Source organism: Budorcas taxicolor, chromosome 5, assembly GCF_023091745.1.
Source record: "Budorcas taxicolor isolate Tak-1 chromosome 5, Takin1.1, whole genome shotgun sequence".
In the NCBI taxonomy this organism is placed as follows: Eukaryota; Metazoa; Chordata; class Mammalia; order Artiodactyla; family Bovidae; genus Budorcas; species Budorcas taxicolor.
Genome location: NC_068914.1, coordinates 64,278,414 through 64,296,361, shown reverse-complemented (window position 1 = coordinate 64,296,361; position 17,948 = coordinate 64,278,414). Strand labels below are relative to the sequence as shown.

At 39.6% G+C, this 17,948-nt stretch overlaps 1 protein-coding gene across 1 annotated transcript in view; it reads left to right on the top strand.

The window, feature by feature from the left end:
- The window catches only part of POC1B (POC1 centriolar protein B), a 104,636-nt gene that overhangs the window by 37,751 nt on the left and 48,937 nt on the right, over positions 1 to 17,948 (top strand). Inside the window, exons 5-9 of the mRNA XM_052640477.1 lie at positions 8,643 to 8,750; positions 8,877 to 8,992; positions 10,126 to 10,259; positions 12,921 to 12,989; positions 13,605 to 13,757. Coding sequence (XP_052496437.1) covers positions 8,643 to 8,750; positions 8,877 to 8,992; positions 10,126 to 10,259; positions 12,921 to 12,989; positions 13,605 to 13,757 — 580 coding nt within the window. The remainder of the gene's footprint in view (positions 1 to 8,642; positions 8,751 to 8,876; positions 8,993 to 10,125; positions 10,260 to 12,920; positions 12,990 to 13,604; positions 13,758 to 17,948) is intronic.

The following is a 17,948-nucleotide window of genomic DNA, read 5'->3' as shown; positions in this document are numbered from 1 at the left end:
ATACTTATTTTTAGTGGCAGAAGAATTTTTCTAAAAGTTCAATAGTTAAAAATAATGTGTGCTGTGGGCTAACTTGTGTTTTTTTATGGTATCCTCAGTCAAAAATAAGTAGAGGCCAACGAAACGACTTTTCCAACATTGTTTCTCTAGCATTAGCTTTCACGGGGAAAATCTGACCATAATTTTCAGTTTTTGGTTGTGTTACAAGTGATCTTTGATCCTCTGAATTGCAAAGACTTTTCTGTATTTGGGTAAACTATATACAGTATAAAATTTACCATTGAACCAATTTTCAAGTGTATAGTTCAGAGGCATTAAGTACATTCACGTTGTGCAGATAGTTCACACAAGTTTTACACCTCAATTTTCCCTGACTGTGTGTGTGCACGCCCTCAGCTGTTCAGTCATGTCATCGACCATAATATGAAGTTAGTCCCAATCCCGTTGAAAAGTTTTTTAATGCTCTACCTATCTTCCAACAACACAAGAGAAGACTTTACACGTGGACATCACCAGATGGTCAACACTGAAATCAGATTGATTGTATTCTTTGCAGCCAAAAATGGAGAAGCTCTATACAGTCAGCAAAAAGAAGACCGGGAGCTGACTATGGCTCAGATCATGCACTCCTTATTGCCAAATTCAGACTTAAATTGAAGAAAGTAGGGAAAACCCACTAGACCATTCAGGTATGACCTAAATCAAATCCCTTGTGATTATACAGTGGAAGTGAGAAATAGATTTAAGGGCCTAGATCTGATACACAGAGTGCCTGAAGAACTATGGATGGAGGTTCATGACATTGTACAGGAGGCAGGGATCAGACCATCCCCAATATAAAGAAATGCAAAAGAGCAAAATGGCTGTCTGAGGAGGCCTTACAAATAGCTGTGAAGAGAAGACAAGTGAAAGCAAAGGAGAAAAGGAAAGATATAAGCATCTGAATGCAGAGTTCCAAAGAATAACAAGGAGAGATAAGAAAGCCTTCCTCAGCGATCAGTGCCAAGAAATAGAGGAAAACAACAGAATGGGAAAGACTAGAGATCTCTTCCAGAAAATTAGAGATACCAAGGGAACATTTCATGCAAAGATGGACTCGATAAAGGACAGAAATGTTATGGACCTAACAGAAGCAGAAGATATTAAGAAGAGGTGGCAAGAATACACAGGAGAACTATACAAAAAAGATCTTCACGACCCAGATCATCATGATGGTGTGATCACTCACCTAGAGCCAGACATCCTGGAATGTGAAGTCAAGTGAACAAAGCTAGTGGAGGTGATGGAATTCCAGTGGAGCTATTTCAGATCCTGAAAAATGATGCTGTGAAAGTGCTGCACTCAATATGCCAGCAAATTTGGAAAACTCAGCAGTGGCCAAAGCACTGGAAAAGGTCAGTCAGTTTTCATTCCAATCCTAAAGAAAGGCAATGCCAAAGAATGCTCAAACTACCACACAATTGCACTCATCTCACACACTAGTAAAGTAATGCTCAAAATTCTCCAAGCCAGGCTTCAGCAATACGTGAACCATGAACTTCCAGATGTTCAAGCTGGTTTTAGAAAGTGCAGAGGAACCAGAGATCAAATTTTCAACATCTGCTGGATCATGGAAAAAGCAAGAGAGTTCCAGAAAAACATGTATTTCTCTTTATTGACTATGCCAAAGCCTTTGACTGTGTGGATCACAATCAACTGTGGAAAATTCTGAAAGAGATGGGAATACCAGACCACCTGACCTGCCTCTTGAGAAACCTATATGCAGGTCAGGAAGCAACAGTTAGAACTGGGCATGGAACAACGGACTGGTTCCAAATAGGAAAAGGAGTATGTCAAGACTGTATATTGTCACCCTGTTTATTTAACTTATATGCAGAGTACATCATGAGAAACGCGGGACTGGAAGAAGCATAAGCTGGAATCAAGATTGCCAGGAGAAATATTAATAACCTCAGATATGCAGATGACACCACCCTAATGGCAGAAAGTAAAGAGGAACTAAAGAGCCTCTTGATGAAAGAGGAGAATGAAAAAGTTGGCTTAAAGCTCAACATTAAGAAAACTGAGATCGTGGCATCTGGTCCCATCACTTCATGGGAAATAGATGGGGAAACAGTGGAAACAGTGTCAGACTTTATTTTGGGGGGCTCCAAAATCACTGCAGATGGTGATTGCAGCCATGAAATGAAAAGACGCTTATTCCTTGGAAGGAAAGTTATGACCAACTTAGATAGCATATTAAAAAGCAGAGACATTACTTTGCCAACAAAGGTCCGTCTAGTCAAGGCTATGGTTTTTCCAGTGGTCATGTATGGATGTGAGAGTTGGACTGTGAAGAAAGCTTAGTGCCAAAGAATTGATGCTTTTGAACTGTGGTGTTGGAGCAGACTCTTGAGAGTCCCTTGGACTGCAAAGAGATCCAACCAGTCCATTCTAAAGGAGATTGGTCCTGGGCGTTCATTGGAAGGACTGATGCTAATGCTGAAACTCCACAACTTTGGCCACCTCATGTGAAGAGTTGACTCATTGGAAAAGACCCTGATGCTGGGAGGGATTAGGGGCAGGAGGAGAAGGGGACGACAGAGAATGAGATGGCTGGAGGCATCACCAACTTGATGGACATGAGTTTGAGTAAGCTCCAGGAGTTGGTGATGGACAGGGAGGCCTGGCGTGCTGCGATTCATGGGGTCGCAAAGAGTCGGACATGAATGAGCGACTGAACTGAACTGAATACTTAGTACTAGGGGCTTCCTTGTGGCTCAGCTGGTAAAGAATCCACCTGCAATTCGGGAAACCTGGGTTTGATCCCTGGTTTAGGAAGATCCCCAGAGAAGGAAATGGCTACCCACTCCAGTATTGTGGCTTGGAGAATTCTATGGACTGTATAGGCCATGGGATCACAAAGAGTATTTGAAACAAGATAAAGAGTAGGGAGCAATGTTTGAAGCAAAGCGAACAGCATATGAGGGAACACCTGGGGCAAGAACAGAAAGAAGAGGGGTGTGGTGCCAGGAAGTGTAAGGTGATGATGAAGAGACAGGAGGGCAGATGCTGTGGTCAGTTTTTCCCATGAAAAAATGTGAAACCACCAAAGGGTTTAAAAAAAAAAAAAAGATTTACAGATTGTTCTCGATTGTGGAGAATGAAACATCAGCAGGGCCTGTTAGGATCTGAAGAGGCAGGGTCTGATGATGGACTGGAATGTGACAGTGAGTGGAAGACATAGGAATCGTGCTTGATTCCTAGATTTCTGGCTTGAGAAATCATTTACTGAGAAAAGGAACACTGGAGTTTGGGAAGGAAGATGAGTTCAGACTGGGACAAGTACAGAGTCAGTGCCTGCAGCATATCCAAGAGGAAGCGCTTGCTAGGCAGTTCTTCTTACGGGTGGAAATCCCAGGAGAGGAGTCTGGGCGTGTAAATGGTAAATGATCCAACAATAATTAGCGTGTTTCACAGTACACCTAAATCTTTTTGAATCTCTTTCATCTGCTTTTTCTCTCTCAGCAGTTATAGGAATGAATTCTATCACTGCGATCAACAGATGGTTTCTCTTCTAATGCTACCCAACACTTAAAAAAACATGAATGTTTTGCTTATTGCCATGAACTCCGCCTTCAGTATGTAAACCTCAAATCCCATCAAAGCAAACTTGGAGGCTGCCAATTTTTTTTTTTTTTTTTAAATGAGTCTATGAAAGTTTTGTAAGAGTCAGACCCGACTTAGCAAGTAAACCACCACATGAAAGTTTTAGGCTTGAATGCAGTTCAGACTCTCTCATCCAGACAGAAAACAGTGGCTCGGGTAGTTAGGAGCTTCATAAGGTTATATATCTGGGCAGCTTCAGAAATGGCCTTAAAATTCAGACTCTCTACTGACCTGGCAGTCTTATTTCACTGCTTTTCACTGTTTTCCCCTCCTATTGAATAGCTGCTGGCTTCAGAGTACCACTTACTAACTATTTGTTTCTTAATAGACATGGAACAATGCCTACTTTGGTCTCAGAGCCCTGAGGGCCAGAAATGTAAGTTTGGTTTTTGAGAAGATATTTTCTTTCTATGTTTTCTTTGTTCTTTCCTTCTCTTCCACTATTTCCTTTCTATCCTCCCTTATTTTAAATTATTCTTCTTTTTTTTTAATCTCCTGTGCAGTTGGAGCCTTGGGTGTGGCTGATACTGGATGCTTAGTAAATCTCCTTCAGCCTGTGAAGTCCAGGTTGGTCCTCAGGGACCATAACTAATTCCTAAACGTTGCTTATCTAACTCTCAAATTAAACTATTTCCTTCTCCTGCATGGAGGGCTGATAGTTGAGTCACAAGCTCTCATCTCAGAAGGCTTAGCCCTTCCTCCATGCAGCTAATTGTCTGGCAGGGGTGGGGATTGTGTGCCCTTGTGTTTTTTCCCCTCAGCTTTATTAAGATATAAGGTGTACAGTGTGGTGATTTGATACATGCATGTATATAGTGGTTTTTATAGAGTATTTAGTCTAATGATAAGAATTATCCAAATGAGAATTTTGATTTCATATGAATGCACTTTAAAACTTCTCAGGGTTCACAGATCTGTTTGGCTCACTGTTGAATAAGTAACTCAATCACTGTGCTTATGGACTACAATTTTGCATATAGTTTTAGGAGCTTCATAGATTCAAAGTTAAAGAACTTCTGTTATATAACTTGGGCTACTCTCAAGGACATGTGAACCAGTTTTTCTATCAAAAAGCTCGAGAATTTCCTCTTTTTCTCCAAAGTACATTTTAAGGGATCGAATAAGAAGTAGTTAACTTCTCAAATGCCTTACAGACAGTTCACATCTGCTGATCCATTAGTCACCATTGACTAATATTCATCTTGGTAACATACTTGCTGGAAGTCTTAAAAGGTGGTTGGGTGGTACTGAATTAGAGAGTTAGAAATTTGTTAATGTCTTGGTAGAAATTTTATATCCTCTTAATATTCTTAAAATTAATAACCCTGTTAGGTATTGTTTGAACCCTCACACAAAAAAAAGGACTGTCATTTTGTGATTAAAGACAGGGCAAAGAGTAGCCTCTTTTATTGGTGCTAAACTATTTCTGATGTATCTAATTGAAAATGAAAGGGAGGAGAAGGCCAAATCGCCATTGTCACTTTCAACCCTTCCAAAGACAGAAAAAGCTTCCCAGGTGGCACTAGTGGTAAGAATCCGCCTGCCAATGCAGATGGTGCAAGAGATGCGGGTTTGATTCTTAGGTTGGGAAGATGCCCTGGAGGAGGAAATGGCACCCCATTCCGGTACTCTTGCCTGGAAAATTCCATGGGCAGAGGAGCCTGGTGGGCTGTAGTCCACGGGGCTGCAAAGAATTGGACATGGCTGAGGGACAGCATACACACAAGAGACAAAAAGAAACTACAGAGAGTATATGCAGGGGTTGTAATACTGTGTCCAGAGCATGTTCCTGAGCCCCCAGAGCATGTTTCTGAGCACCGCCGGCTGGAGGTAGAAACATCCTCTCTGCACCGGCTCCTTTCATTCCAGCCAGCTCCTCCACTCCCCACTCATCTGAAGTTCACATTGTCTTCATTTCATTTCTCCATCGCTGGGGAAATTTCTCCCAGGCTATAATTCCAGCTGCTCAGGGTGAATTTTTGGCTAGTCCAGGTAACATTCTTTTCCTTATTCACAAGTTTCTTCTGGGGAGCTTCTAGTAACTAATGGGCACCTTTTTGTTAAAAAACTTTTTTCTTACCATTATCTAAAATTATATTATTTGTGTGCCTTTCCTCCCACCTAGAATGAAAGCCTCCTGAAAGCAGGGGTCTTATCGGTCTCATTCACCATGATATTCCTATAACCCAGGCCAGCGCCCAGTGCCTGGTTCCCACAGGTGCTCAGTAAATATTTGAATGAGTCAATGAATGAATGTCGTTCCCACAGACTCCTCAAGGGCACTGATGGGGCCTGGCAGCAGACACACAGATTTTTATTAAAAGATAGTCTGGTGGTCAGCCTGTCAAGTAGAACCCAGACACTTAGCCTCCTAAGAGCATGGCCTTGTGGTTTGCTTCCGCTTTAGAACTTTCTGTGGTTACAAAGAAGCCACACAGAACTTCCTGTGCTCTACTTTGGCCAGTAAGACAAACTTTTCCTTTCTGCCAGAGTCTTCAACAGAGTGGCCGAGCGGTTTGGCTCTGGAGCCAGACTTCCGAGTTCAAATCTTCCTGGCTGTGTGACGGGCAGTTCCTGTTCCTTTACGTGCCCTGGTTTATTCATCTGTCAGTTGAGGCCAGCCGTAGCCCTTGTTTGGTAGGGTTATTTGGAGAATTAAATGAGTTGTTTTAAGGAAAGTGTTGAGAACCATTCTAGCACATAGATGCTCAGTTAATACTGGCAGGATAAATGAGGTTGGTGGTAGTGGTGGGCGTGGCAGTGGTTGTATTTGGCCAATAATATCATAGTGTGGATTTGTGCTTTGTACTTTGCTTGCACCTAATCCTTCCGTTTTATTACGTTTTTCATCATTGCTTTCTTAAAATGTAAGAACTGAGTCATCTCTTAGGAATAAAATTTAAAATGTTCATATTAAGTAATTCTTCTAAAAAGATAGCATATTAAGAAACACACTCTGATTTCTTGCATTAATTATTTATAATCTGATGCAAACGTTATTTTCATGGGGATACTGAATAGGTTTTTCTTCTCCAGAATCTATACAAAATAAGTTTCATCTCTTTGGAGCGTTTCTATAATACTGTCATTCACATTTGAATCTTCCTTACATATTTTCTAAAGGAAAAGATTAATACATTATTATAAAATCAAGCTGAACTGCCCAGTGTGGAAGATATTTCCTTGCAAGTTTATTTCTTTGAATTTTTAAGGACTATTTCACGTAGAATTTAATTATGCATCTCTGTCCTTTTTAAAATATGATGAATTCATAAATTCTAGATTGAAAATTTCTGTTAGGAAGAATTAATTTTAGGCCAGCCTTAAGAGCAGGAGTTGGGAGGAGGGGATGGTGAGAGAACAAAAAGAAAAGCTTGCAATTATAATCCACACCCTTACTTAGTTGATGACTTTTATAGTAATCTGGGCCAAGAGGGAAACTACAAATAAAATTGAAACATAATTGGTCTGTGACCTAAATCTGTCTTTTTTGGGTTTTGCTGTTGCTGAAGTATTAATAGCAAAATGAGTATTCATAGTTTCCTAATAGTTTTCACTTTGCTTTTGATCTTGTGCTCTCCTGTCTCCATTCTAAAAAGGCACTTAAGGCAGAAAAGCAACCTTGGAAAGGACCCTAAAGGGAGAGAGAGTATAAAAGCAGTAAACAAGATGTCTGAGCATTTTCTCATTTGCTTTTAATGAGGTGTGTGGATAGTAGGTGTGTCCATGCAGGAGCTTCAGTTTTGTATAAATGAGCTGTCCTGTTTTCAGTCCATTGAAGCTCTCTGGCCTCCCCTCATCCAGGAAGTTACAGGCTTGGGGAATCTGTCCTCCTGTCGATGATAAAGAAAGTTAGTCACTCAGTTGTGTCCGACATTTTGTGACCCCATGGACACATTTTGTAGCCCACCAGGCTCCTCTGTACATGGAATTCTCCAGGCAAGAATACTGGAGTCGGTTGTTATTTCCCTCTCCAGGGGGTCTTCACGACCCAGGGATAGAACCCAGGTTTCTCACATTGCAGGCAGATTCTTCACTGACTGAGCCCCCAGGGAAGCCCCTATTGCTGATAGCATTCAATTTTCATTCTTAAGATACCGGTCGTTTTCCTACAAAGAGCGTCACTGCAGGGTTGGTAAGATGAGTAATACAGACTCTCTTGGGTCACCAGAAAATGACAGAAATAGAGAATATTTTTTTTTAAAAAAGCATAAGCTATTTGGCTTGGAAGCAGTGCAGACCTAGAACAGATACCATAAAAGTAAACTATTTAAATGAATAAAAGGATACATTTGAATCAGTTCTAATGAGGTGGATGAAACTGGAGCCGATTATACAGAGTGAAGTAAGCCAGAAATAAAAACACCAATATGGTATACTAACACATATATATGGAATTTAGAAAGATAGTAATGATAACCCTGTATGCGAGACAGCAAAAGAGACACAGATGTATAGAACGGACTTTTGGACTCTGAGGGAGAGGGAGAGGGTGGGATGATTTGGGAGAATGGCACTGAAACGTGTATAATATCATGTAAGAAACGAATCGCCAGTCTATGTTTGATGCAGGATACAGGATGCTTGGGGCTGGTGCACGGGGATGATCCAGAGAGATGATATGGGGTGGGAGGTGGGAGGGGGCTTCAGGATTGGGAACTCATGTACACCCGTGGCAGATTCATGTCAGTGTATGGCAAAACCAATACAGTATTGTAAAGCAAAATAAAGTAAAAATTAAAATTAAAAATAATAAAAGAATAAAAGGTAAGAGAAACTTGGTTAGTCTATATAGTATATTGTGATCTTTTTTAATGGTTTATTAATGTCATTCATTGTGTTATTTTCAGCTGGAAAGATGTTGGTAGCAGAACATGATTCTGCTGCATGCTGTGGTATCATTTAATGCATACAACCTGACCTGTGTGACATGGTAAAGTTGATTGTGATTGTCAGGAGCCTTCCACAACAGTGATCTTTCTTATGCTCTCCAGGTTTTCACCTGATGGCAGACTAATTGTATCATGCAGTGAGGATAAAACTATTAAAATCTGGGATACCACAAGTAAGCAGTGTGTTAACAACTTCTCAGATTTCGTAGGGTAAGTCCATTTCTCTTTTTGCATTTATATGGGTTAGTTTGCTAGGAAGGCATTTAATTATTACAATTCAAATAAAGAAATTAGAGAGAAATTGAAATATTAGACCATCTTATTCCTTTCTCCCAGGTTTGCAAATTTTGTGGCTTTTAACCCTAATGGTACATGCATAGCTTCAGCAGGTTCTGACCATACTGTGAAAATCTGGGATATAAGAGTGAACAAGTTACTCCAGCATTATCAAGGTAACAACTTCCATAACCGAATTGAATCGTACAATGGGCTTCTCTTGCACTGGCAGAGACTATTCTCAGTGTGGCTTGGCCCTCTTACTGAATGTGATGGACTGACTAGAGAAAAGTTAGCCACCATCAGCAGCATGGTCCAAGGAGCTGGGATAGGTGCCAGCCTGCAGAGGGAGGTGGATGGACCTTAAAAATGATGCCAGAGCTGTAAAAAAAAAAAAAAAGGAAAAAGAAAAGAAAAAAAGTTACTATAAGATTTTTAGACTTTGGTTATCTGCTTTCTAAGAATCCAGGATAGAAATTGACTCAGAAGAAGATACGTGAGCACAAATAGGCGTTATAACTGGCAGAAAACAACATCCTACTGTGCCTGTCTATTGAAGTTAAAAGAGAAATGAATTGATTTCTTAATGTGTATTAGATTTACATTAAACCCAAATTTCCGTTCCTTAATGAACATGATGTAGCAGACACTGTGCTAAATTCTCACATCAGCCCTCAGAGGTATTACCGTTACCTCCACTTTAAAGACAAGGAAGTTGAGGCTGAAGGAGTCTATGTCACTTGCTAAAATATTGCTCGGACTGACACAGGTCTTTCTGTTTACAAAGTACGTTTTTTACAAAGTACAGTGATTAACAAACTTTTGATCGCTGTGCTATACTGCCTCCTGTTGGAAGGATGGTGTCCAGAAATGAATTCTCAAACTAGCAAGGCTGCCCTTCTCCAAAGACATCTCCATACTCTTCGCCCCTTGTCCCAAGCAACTAATTGGTTATTAAATTTAGTTTAAGACTAGGATATATACCTTATGTGAACTGGTGGTAGACAATGGTTGTTTATATTGGTAATATATATATCTGAAGATTTTATAGTTTCGTAGTTAATAAGATCATCTTTCCATGACAGAGTCTCATTTGTAAAGTTTTTCTGTCTCATGAACTGGAAGCTTAAGCTGTTTGATGGCCACACTACTTATTTGTTTTAGTGAGCTATGTAGAGTTTTGGTGCTATGGAGGCATTACCTCTACTTGATTCTTGTTTTCCACCTAATGTTGCTAGTAGGGTGAAGGGGCATCTTTAGAATTAAGAATTATTCTCTGAACTTTTTGCTTTTATTTTCTACAAATCAGTTCACAGCGGTGGAGTTAATTGTGTGTCGTTCCATCCTTCGGGTAACTATCTCATCACTGCTTCTTCAGATGGTACGCTGAAGATCCTGGACCTCTTAGAAGGAAGGCTTATATATACACTTCAAGGACATACGGTGTGAACTCTAAGATATTTGCTTTAGTATATGGCACTAACTGAAATATAAAGTTTATATATGTAAAAAATTTATTGCCTTTTTCCAAGTGTACTACACATTGCTGCTATTACAGGTTTTTTTTTTTTCTTTTGCTTGCAAGGCTGTGTTTTCATCCTCTGGAAGCAACTCTTCGCAATATTACTTACTATAGTTCTTGTCAAAATCAATGTGTATCTTTCAATGGCCGGTAACGTAATCCTCCACTGCTGTCTTCCTCAGTATGTAGTGTGGATCTGACTGGTTAAATGGTGACAGATCCATGTTTTTCTGACTTCTGCTCTTTCAGCTCACATGCCAGCTCTGATCCTCTCAGCCTCCACACCCTTTCACTCTCGCTTTCCATTAAACTGATGGGTGAGTTTAGAAGGAGAAATTTGACAAGTCGAGCCTAGTGCTTTCAGCTTCTAGGAGCCTGTGCTCATGGTTTTCCTCTGGTATTTCTTGTGGGGAGGCCAGCCCTTGTCCAGTCTTGCCTGTGACGGGGTACTCAAGTCTGACTCACTTTGGATTTCAGTTCTAGAAAGCCCGTTTGCCCACAGATGAAGCCATATTCTCTTTACAAGCCCTCATCAGTAAGAAAGATAATATTTCTTTGTCTTATTTTTTAATTAGTTTAGGAACCCAGTGGGGAAGTGGCATGCTATTTATTGAGGCTGTTCACTCTCACACACATGCACATACGGATGTATAATATACCAAAGAAAAACTTTTTCAAGTGTAAAAACTATTCTTCCTTTCTGGGTAAATGTTCAAACTTCTCTAAATTTTTTAGAATACATCCCCCTCCTTTTTTTTTTTTTTTTTAAAGTAAGATATACTAGGTACTTCCTTTTAACCAAGTACAGGCTATTTATATCCAGAAATAGAACGGGCTTTGTGGTCTAGGGGAGAACTTTTCTTTTTCTGTCTTCATGTATCCTGCCGGACTTGCTGCTTGCTTTATCATTTGTTTCACAGCTGTGTTAGAGGGAAGCAGAAATAGACAGTTAACCAGCTCAGATATATGTGTACGGATGGAATTGGGCTGGATTAACAACCAATAAAAGTGGCCATGGATTAAAATATCCATGGAAGAAGGACTGAGTACTGGAAAAAAAAGTAAAGAAAATAATTTAGGAGAAAAGCACTATACACGAAGATGGAATTTTTCACAGTCTGGAGGTGGAGGTGTTTATGAGTGTTAATAACCTGAGACTGTAGGCTGGTCTGCGTGAAAGATATAAGAGGCTTTTCCCCATAGATTTTCTTATATAGATTCAGTTCATTTCATTCGCTCAGTTGTGTCTGGCTCTTTGTGACCCCATGGACCGCAACACCCCAGGTTTCCTTGTCCATCATCAACTCCCAGAGCTTCTCAAACTCATGTCCATTGAGTCGGTGATGCCATCCAACCATCTCATCCTCTGTCATCCCCTTCTCCTCCTGCCCTCAATCTTTCCCAGCATCAGGGTCTTTTCAAATGAGTCAGTTCTTCGCATCAGGTGGTCAAATTATTGGAGTTTCAGCTTCAGCATCAGTCCTCCCAATGAATATTCAGGACTGATCTCCTTCAGAATGGACTGGTTGGATCTCTTTGCAGTCCAAGGGACTCTCAAGAGTCTTCTCCAACACCGTAGCTCAAAAGCATCAATTCTTCGGTGCTGAGCTTTCTTATAGTCCAACTCTCACATCCATACATGACCGCTGGAAAAACCATAGCCTCGACTAGATGGACCTTTGTTGGCAAAGTAATTTCTCTTCTTTTTAATATGCTGTCTAGGTTGGTCAGAGCTTTTCTTCCAAAGAGCAAGCATCTTTTAATTTCATGGCTGCAGTCACATCCACAGTGATTTTGGAGCCCAAGAAAATAAAGTCTCTCACTGTTTCCATTGTATAGATTACCGACTTATTAAAAAAACAAACAGTATATTAGCATTTTTGAGCTGAGAAATGAGTCCTCTTGACTAAAAACTGACCCAGAGGTCATGCTGTGACTCTGCCAAGAGTCGTCCAGCGCTGCTGCCATTGTTCACCACGCTCACTTTCCTGTTACCTCCCACCCTGATAACTGCGCAAACTTCCCAAGTGGCTTCCAACTGTTGGTTCAAACTCCAGCTCATCATTCTCGCAGTCGTTGTATCAGTTGTCATCAGTCACAGCTCTTCTCCTATCTGTGTCCTGCTCTCAGAACTCTTAAGTGGCTCACTGTTGCCCGCGTGAAGAACTCAGTGAAGCATGTTGGGGTTCAGGAAATGACTTCTCTTCATACAGCCTCATTCCCATCATTCAGCCTCTGCTAGTGATTTGTTGAATAAGATTCCAAAGCCAGAAAATCTTAACAGAAGAAATTCTTACTCACTGACCTATGCGTGAACTTCTTTAAAGGCAAGAAAAGTGTATTTTCTAATTTTTATTAGTATGTCTTTTTTCAGTTACTATTGTTTATAGATGTCTTCAGATAATTGAGTTGATGCTTTGATTCTCTTTGCCTGCCTGGTGGCTAGCAGCTGAATATGTCCTCAGACTTATTGCATAAATAGTCTGCACAAATTAGGATGAAAAATTAATATTCACAGCCTTCTTGGCCACGGAAACACGTTGTCAAATGCTTTTTTTCCTTTTATCTCCCTTTATTTTTAGGGGCCTGTCTTCACTGTTTCATTTTCAAAAGGTGGAGAGCTGTTTACATCAGGAGGCGCAGATGCACAGGTTTGTAAAGCTCTCGGCTCCCTCTTTGATTTGATTAGGGGAAATGGAACCTGAGACCTCAGCTGAGGTTTTTACAACCAGCTAGTTTGTCTATGTTCAGATGATTATGAATGAGTTTATGTTTTAGTTAGTGCCAGGGAATCTGCTATCTCATAACTGAAATGGTACCAGTTCTGATAACTTTTGGAACTCAAATAGCAGTTATTTTCTTTTGCTCATCTTTATACTTACTTATACATAAAACTAACACTGAGTGCCTAATATTGGTGTGGGCCTTTTCACTTGAATTGTTGCCTAATCTATTGTCTGTGTGTTTTATTTTTCAAACGTTGATTAAACTTCTTGAGTATGGTACATTTAAATTGTAACACATCTGTATTTATTTGAAATGACAAAAAGTCATTCAGAGCCACATTTATTGAATAAAGTGGACATAAAATTCAGAATACGAAATCTCTCCCTATTACCCTTTTAAAAAGTATTGAGATATAATGTAGGAAAATATATCTAGCCTTCCTAACTATTTTGAGAGCCTATTCTATATGTTCATTTTTTAAAAATTTCCTTCTACTACTTGTACTTGCAAATCAATAACTGCCAACTTGATTTTTATAGGTCTTATTATGGAGGACTAACTTTGATGAACTGAATTATAAAGATGTTAGTAAAAAAAACCTCAAAAGACTGCACTTTGATTCACCACCACATCTGCTCGATATCTACCCAAGGACACCACATCCCCATGAGGGAAGGACTGAAACTGTTGAAGTGAGTACTTCACGAGTATTTTCCCTGCCATTTGTAAGTGTACATTTTGGGACTATTGGCGACCTATATGCTTGGAATTATACTTAATTATATAAAGCCTAGTCCTCCTTTAAAACAACAACACTTTAAGAAACAATTATACTCACTAATAAAACTATAAATTGAGTAGTATATAAAGTGCTAAAGTCTCATATTTGCAGCTTGAAGATTTAGAAATAAAACTTAAAAACTGTGATGATAATAATAATGGGAAAGGAAGAATCGAATCTAAGGCCTCTGACTGTGAAGTCTGAGCTAGTTTGTGTTCGAGACGTGTTTAGGAAACTCATGTGATAGCTGTCATGAGAACAGCTGAAAGGCAAGAATTTTTAGGGCAATTATTGAAATGGGTATCTTGAAGCAAGTCTTATGAACAGTAAGAAGAGGTTTAAGCATTACACCTAGTAATTGGGACCATTTTACTGTTTGCCAACATGTATTTTCAAACATATAATTGTCTATTTAGCTGTAAATTTGTCTTTGCTGGATACTTAGCTGGTGTTAGTCTGTTTCTTTCCATTTTGCATTTTTTTGTCTCAGCAAGAGCTAAAATCAGGAATCGCTATTGTCTGTTCATCTGAATTTTTTCCCCCAATCATTGGCAGAATCTTTCTTTGTTTTTAGAGTAGATGTTTTGAATTTTTAAGATATGATTCCTGAGTGGCAGTTCCCAGCCACTTCATGCTTGTTATTCGTGCTGTGGTCTGACTCCTCTCCATGGTTCCTGGGCCCCTCACCCGCTGTCAGTCCTTTAATTTTGGTTTCGTCCGTCTTGGTCTTCTCTCTTAGCTCAGCTGTTTCTGTTACTCTCAGGGTTTTTTGTGTGTGTGTGTGTATGTGTGTGTGTGTGTATACACTCGTGTAAGTTTTTAGAAAAAAATGATATCTTTGGACAGTTTTCTAGATTTTGTTTAATCTGGTCACATCTTTGGGATTTCTTTCCTTGTTTTTCCATGGTAGTGTTTATTTTCAGTTCTTTGCTATAATTTTTGTCCTTTTCAACTTTTCAATTTTTGTCCTTTTCAACCATTTTTCCAGACCTTCTAAATAAAGTATTTACCCTTGTGCTTTACTTCATCTTTGTGCCATTTATTGTATTATCATTTCCTCACTTTTTTAAAAAACAATTATTTCAACATTTATTGTAAAATGTAATAATAGGATAATGTGTTGAAAATAAGAACATTCCGTTCAGTTCAGTCGCTTAGTTGTGTCCAACTCTTTGCGACCCCATGGACTGCAGCACGCCAGGCTTCCCTGTCCATCACCAGCTCCCAGAGTTTACTCAAACTCATGTCCATTGAGTCAATGATGCCACCCAACTATCTCATCCTCTGTTGTCCCCTTCTCCTCCTGCCTTCAGTCTTTCCCAGCATCAGGGTCTTTACCAATGAGTAAGTTCTTCACATCAGGTGGCCAAAGGATTGGAGTTTCAGCTTCAGAATCAGTCCTTCCAATGAATATTCAGGACTGATTTCCTTTAGGATGGACTGGTTGGATCTCCTTGCAGTCCAAGAGACTCTCAAGAGTCTTCTCCAACACCATAGTTCAAAAGCATCAATTCTTTGGCACTCAGCTTTCTTTATAGTCCAACTCTTATATCCATACATGACTACTGGAAAAACCATAGCTTTGACTAGACGGACCTTTGTTGGCAAAGTAATGTCTCTGCTTTTTAATATGCTGTCTAGGTTGATCATAACTTTTCTTCCAAGAAGCAAGTGTCTTAATTTCATGGCTGCAGTCAGCCTCTGCAGTGATTTCAGAGCCCCTCAAAATGAAATCTGTCACTGTTTCCATTGTTTTCCCATCTGTTTGCCATGAAGTGATGGGACCAGATGCCATGATCTTAGTTTACTGAATGTTGAGTTTTAAGCCAACTTTTTCACTCTCCTCTTTCACTTTCATCAAGAGGCTGTTTAGTTCTTTTTCGCTTTCTACCATAAGTGTGGTGTCATCTGCATATCTGAGGTTATTGATATTTCTGCTGGCAATCTTGATTCCAGCTTGTGCATCATCCAGTCCAGCATTTCTGATGATGTACTTTTCTTATAAGTTAAACAAGCAGGGTGACAATATACAGCCTTGACATACATACTCCTTTCCCAGTTTGGAACCAGTCAGTTGTTCCATGTCCAATTCTAACTGTTGCTTCTTAACCTGCATACAGATTTCTCAGGAGGCAGGTCAGAACATTAAGTGAATGTAATATCATTTGCTTTTTTATTATATATTCCTGGACTCTACAAATATTTATTAAGGTCATACTATGTGTAAATACATGGTGGTATATGTTTTATATCTTCAAAATGGATTGTAAGAAATTCCATTTTCACCATTTTTCTAGATTCCATTTATGTATGTTAATATACGATATTTGTTTTTCCTCTTTCTGAGTGACTTTACTCTGTACAACAGGCTCTAGGTTCATCCACCTCGCTCAATTCATTCCTTTTGTGGCTGAATAATATTCCATTGTTTATATGTACCACAGCTTCTTTATTGATTCATCTGTTGATGGACATCTAGCTTACTTCCGTGTCCTGGCTATTGTAAATAGTGCTGCCATGAACATTGGGGTACATGTGTCTTTTTGAATTATGGTTTTCTCAGAGTATATGCCCAGTAGTAGAATCGCTGGGTCATACTCTTGCCTGGAAAATCCCATGGATGGAGGAGCCTGGTAGGCTGCAGTCCATGGGGTCGCGAAGAGTCGGACACGACTGAGCGACTTCACTTTCACTTTTCACTTTCCTGCATTTGGAGGAGGAAATGGCAACCCACTCCAGTGTTCTTGCCTGGAGAATCCCAGGGACGGGGGAGCCTGGTGGGCTGCCGTCTATGGGGTCCCACAGAGTCGCACACTACTGAAGTGACTTAGCAGCATGGTAGTATTATTCCTAGATTTTTAAGGAATCTTCATACTGCTCTCCATAGTGGCTGTATAAATTTACATACCCATCAACATTGCAGGAGGGCTCCCTTTTCTCCACAGCCTCTCTAGCATTTACTGTTTGTAGATTTTTGATGATGCCCATTATGACCGTCGTGAGGTGATGCCTCACGGGAGTCTTGACTTGTGTCTTTCTAATAATGGGCAGTGTTGAGCATCTTTTCATGTGTTTGCTGGCCATCTTTGGAGAAATGGCTCTTTGGAGAAATGTCTGTTTAGGCATTTCACCCGTTTTTTTGACTGGGTTGTTTTTCTGATATTGAGCTGCTATAACTGTTATTTTGGAGATTAATCTTTTGTTAGTTGCTTTGTTTGCAATTATTTTCTCCTTTTCTGAGGGTTGTCTTCTCAGGATTGTTTCCTTAATTTCTCTTTCTGACTTTTTGTTGTTCATGTATAGGAATGCAAGGGATTTTTCTATGTATTAATTTTGTATCCTGAGACTTTACTAAATTCATTGATTAGCTCTAGTAATTTTTTGGTGGCATCTTTAGAGTGTTCTGTGTATAGTATCATGTCATTTGCGAACACTGGGAGTTCTACTTCTTTTCCAGTCTGGATTCCTTTTATTTCTTTTTTTCCTGTGATTGCCATGGCTAGGACTTCTCAAACAATACTAAATAATAGTGGCAAGAGTGGGCATCCTTGTCTTGTTCTTGATCTTAGAAGAAATGCTTTCACTTTTTCACCATTAAGAATGCTTGCTCTGGGTTTGTCATATATGGCCTTTATTATGTTGAGGTAGGTTCCTTCTATGCCTACTTTCTGGAGAGTTTTTTATCATAAATGGGTATTGAATCTTGTTGAGAACTTTTCCTACATCTATTGAGAGGATCATATTGTTTTTATATTTCAATTTGTTAATATGGTGTATCACATTGATTGATTTGTGTATGTTAAAGAATCCTTGTATCCCTGCGATAAACCTCACTTGATCATGATGTATGATCCTTTTAACATGTTATTGGATTCTGTTTGCTAGTATTTTGTTGAGGATAGCTGTTCATCAGAGATATTGGCCCATAATTTTCTTTTTGTGTGATGTCTTCGGTATTGATATCAGGGTGATGATGGCTTCTTAGAATGAGTTTGGGAGTTTTCCTCCCTCCGCAGTTTTTTGGAAAAGTTTGAGAAGGATAGGTTTAGCACTTCTCTAATATTTGACAGAATTTGCCTGTGAAGACATTTGGCCCTAGGCT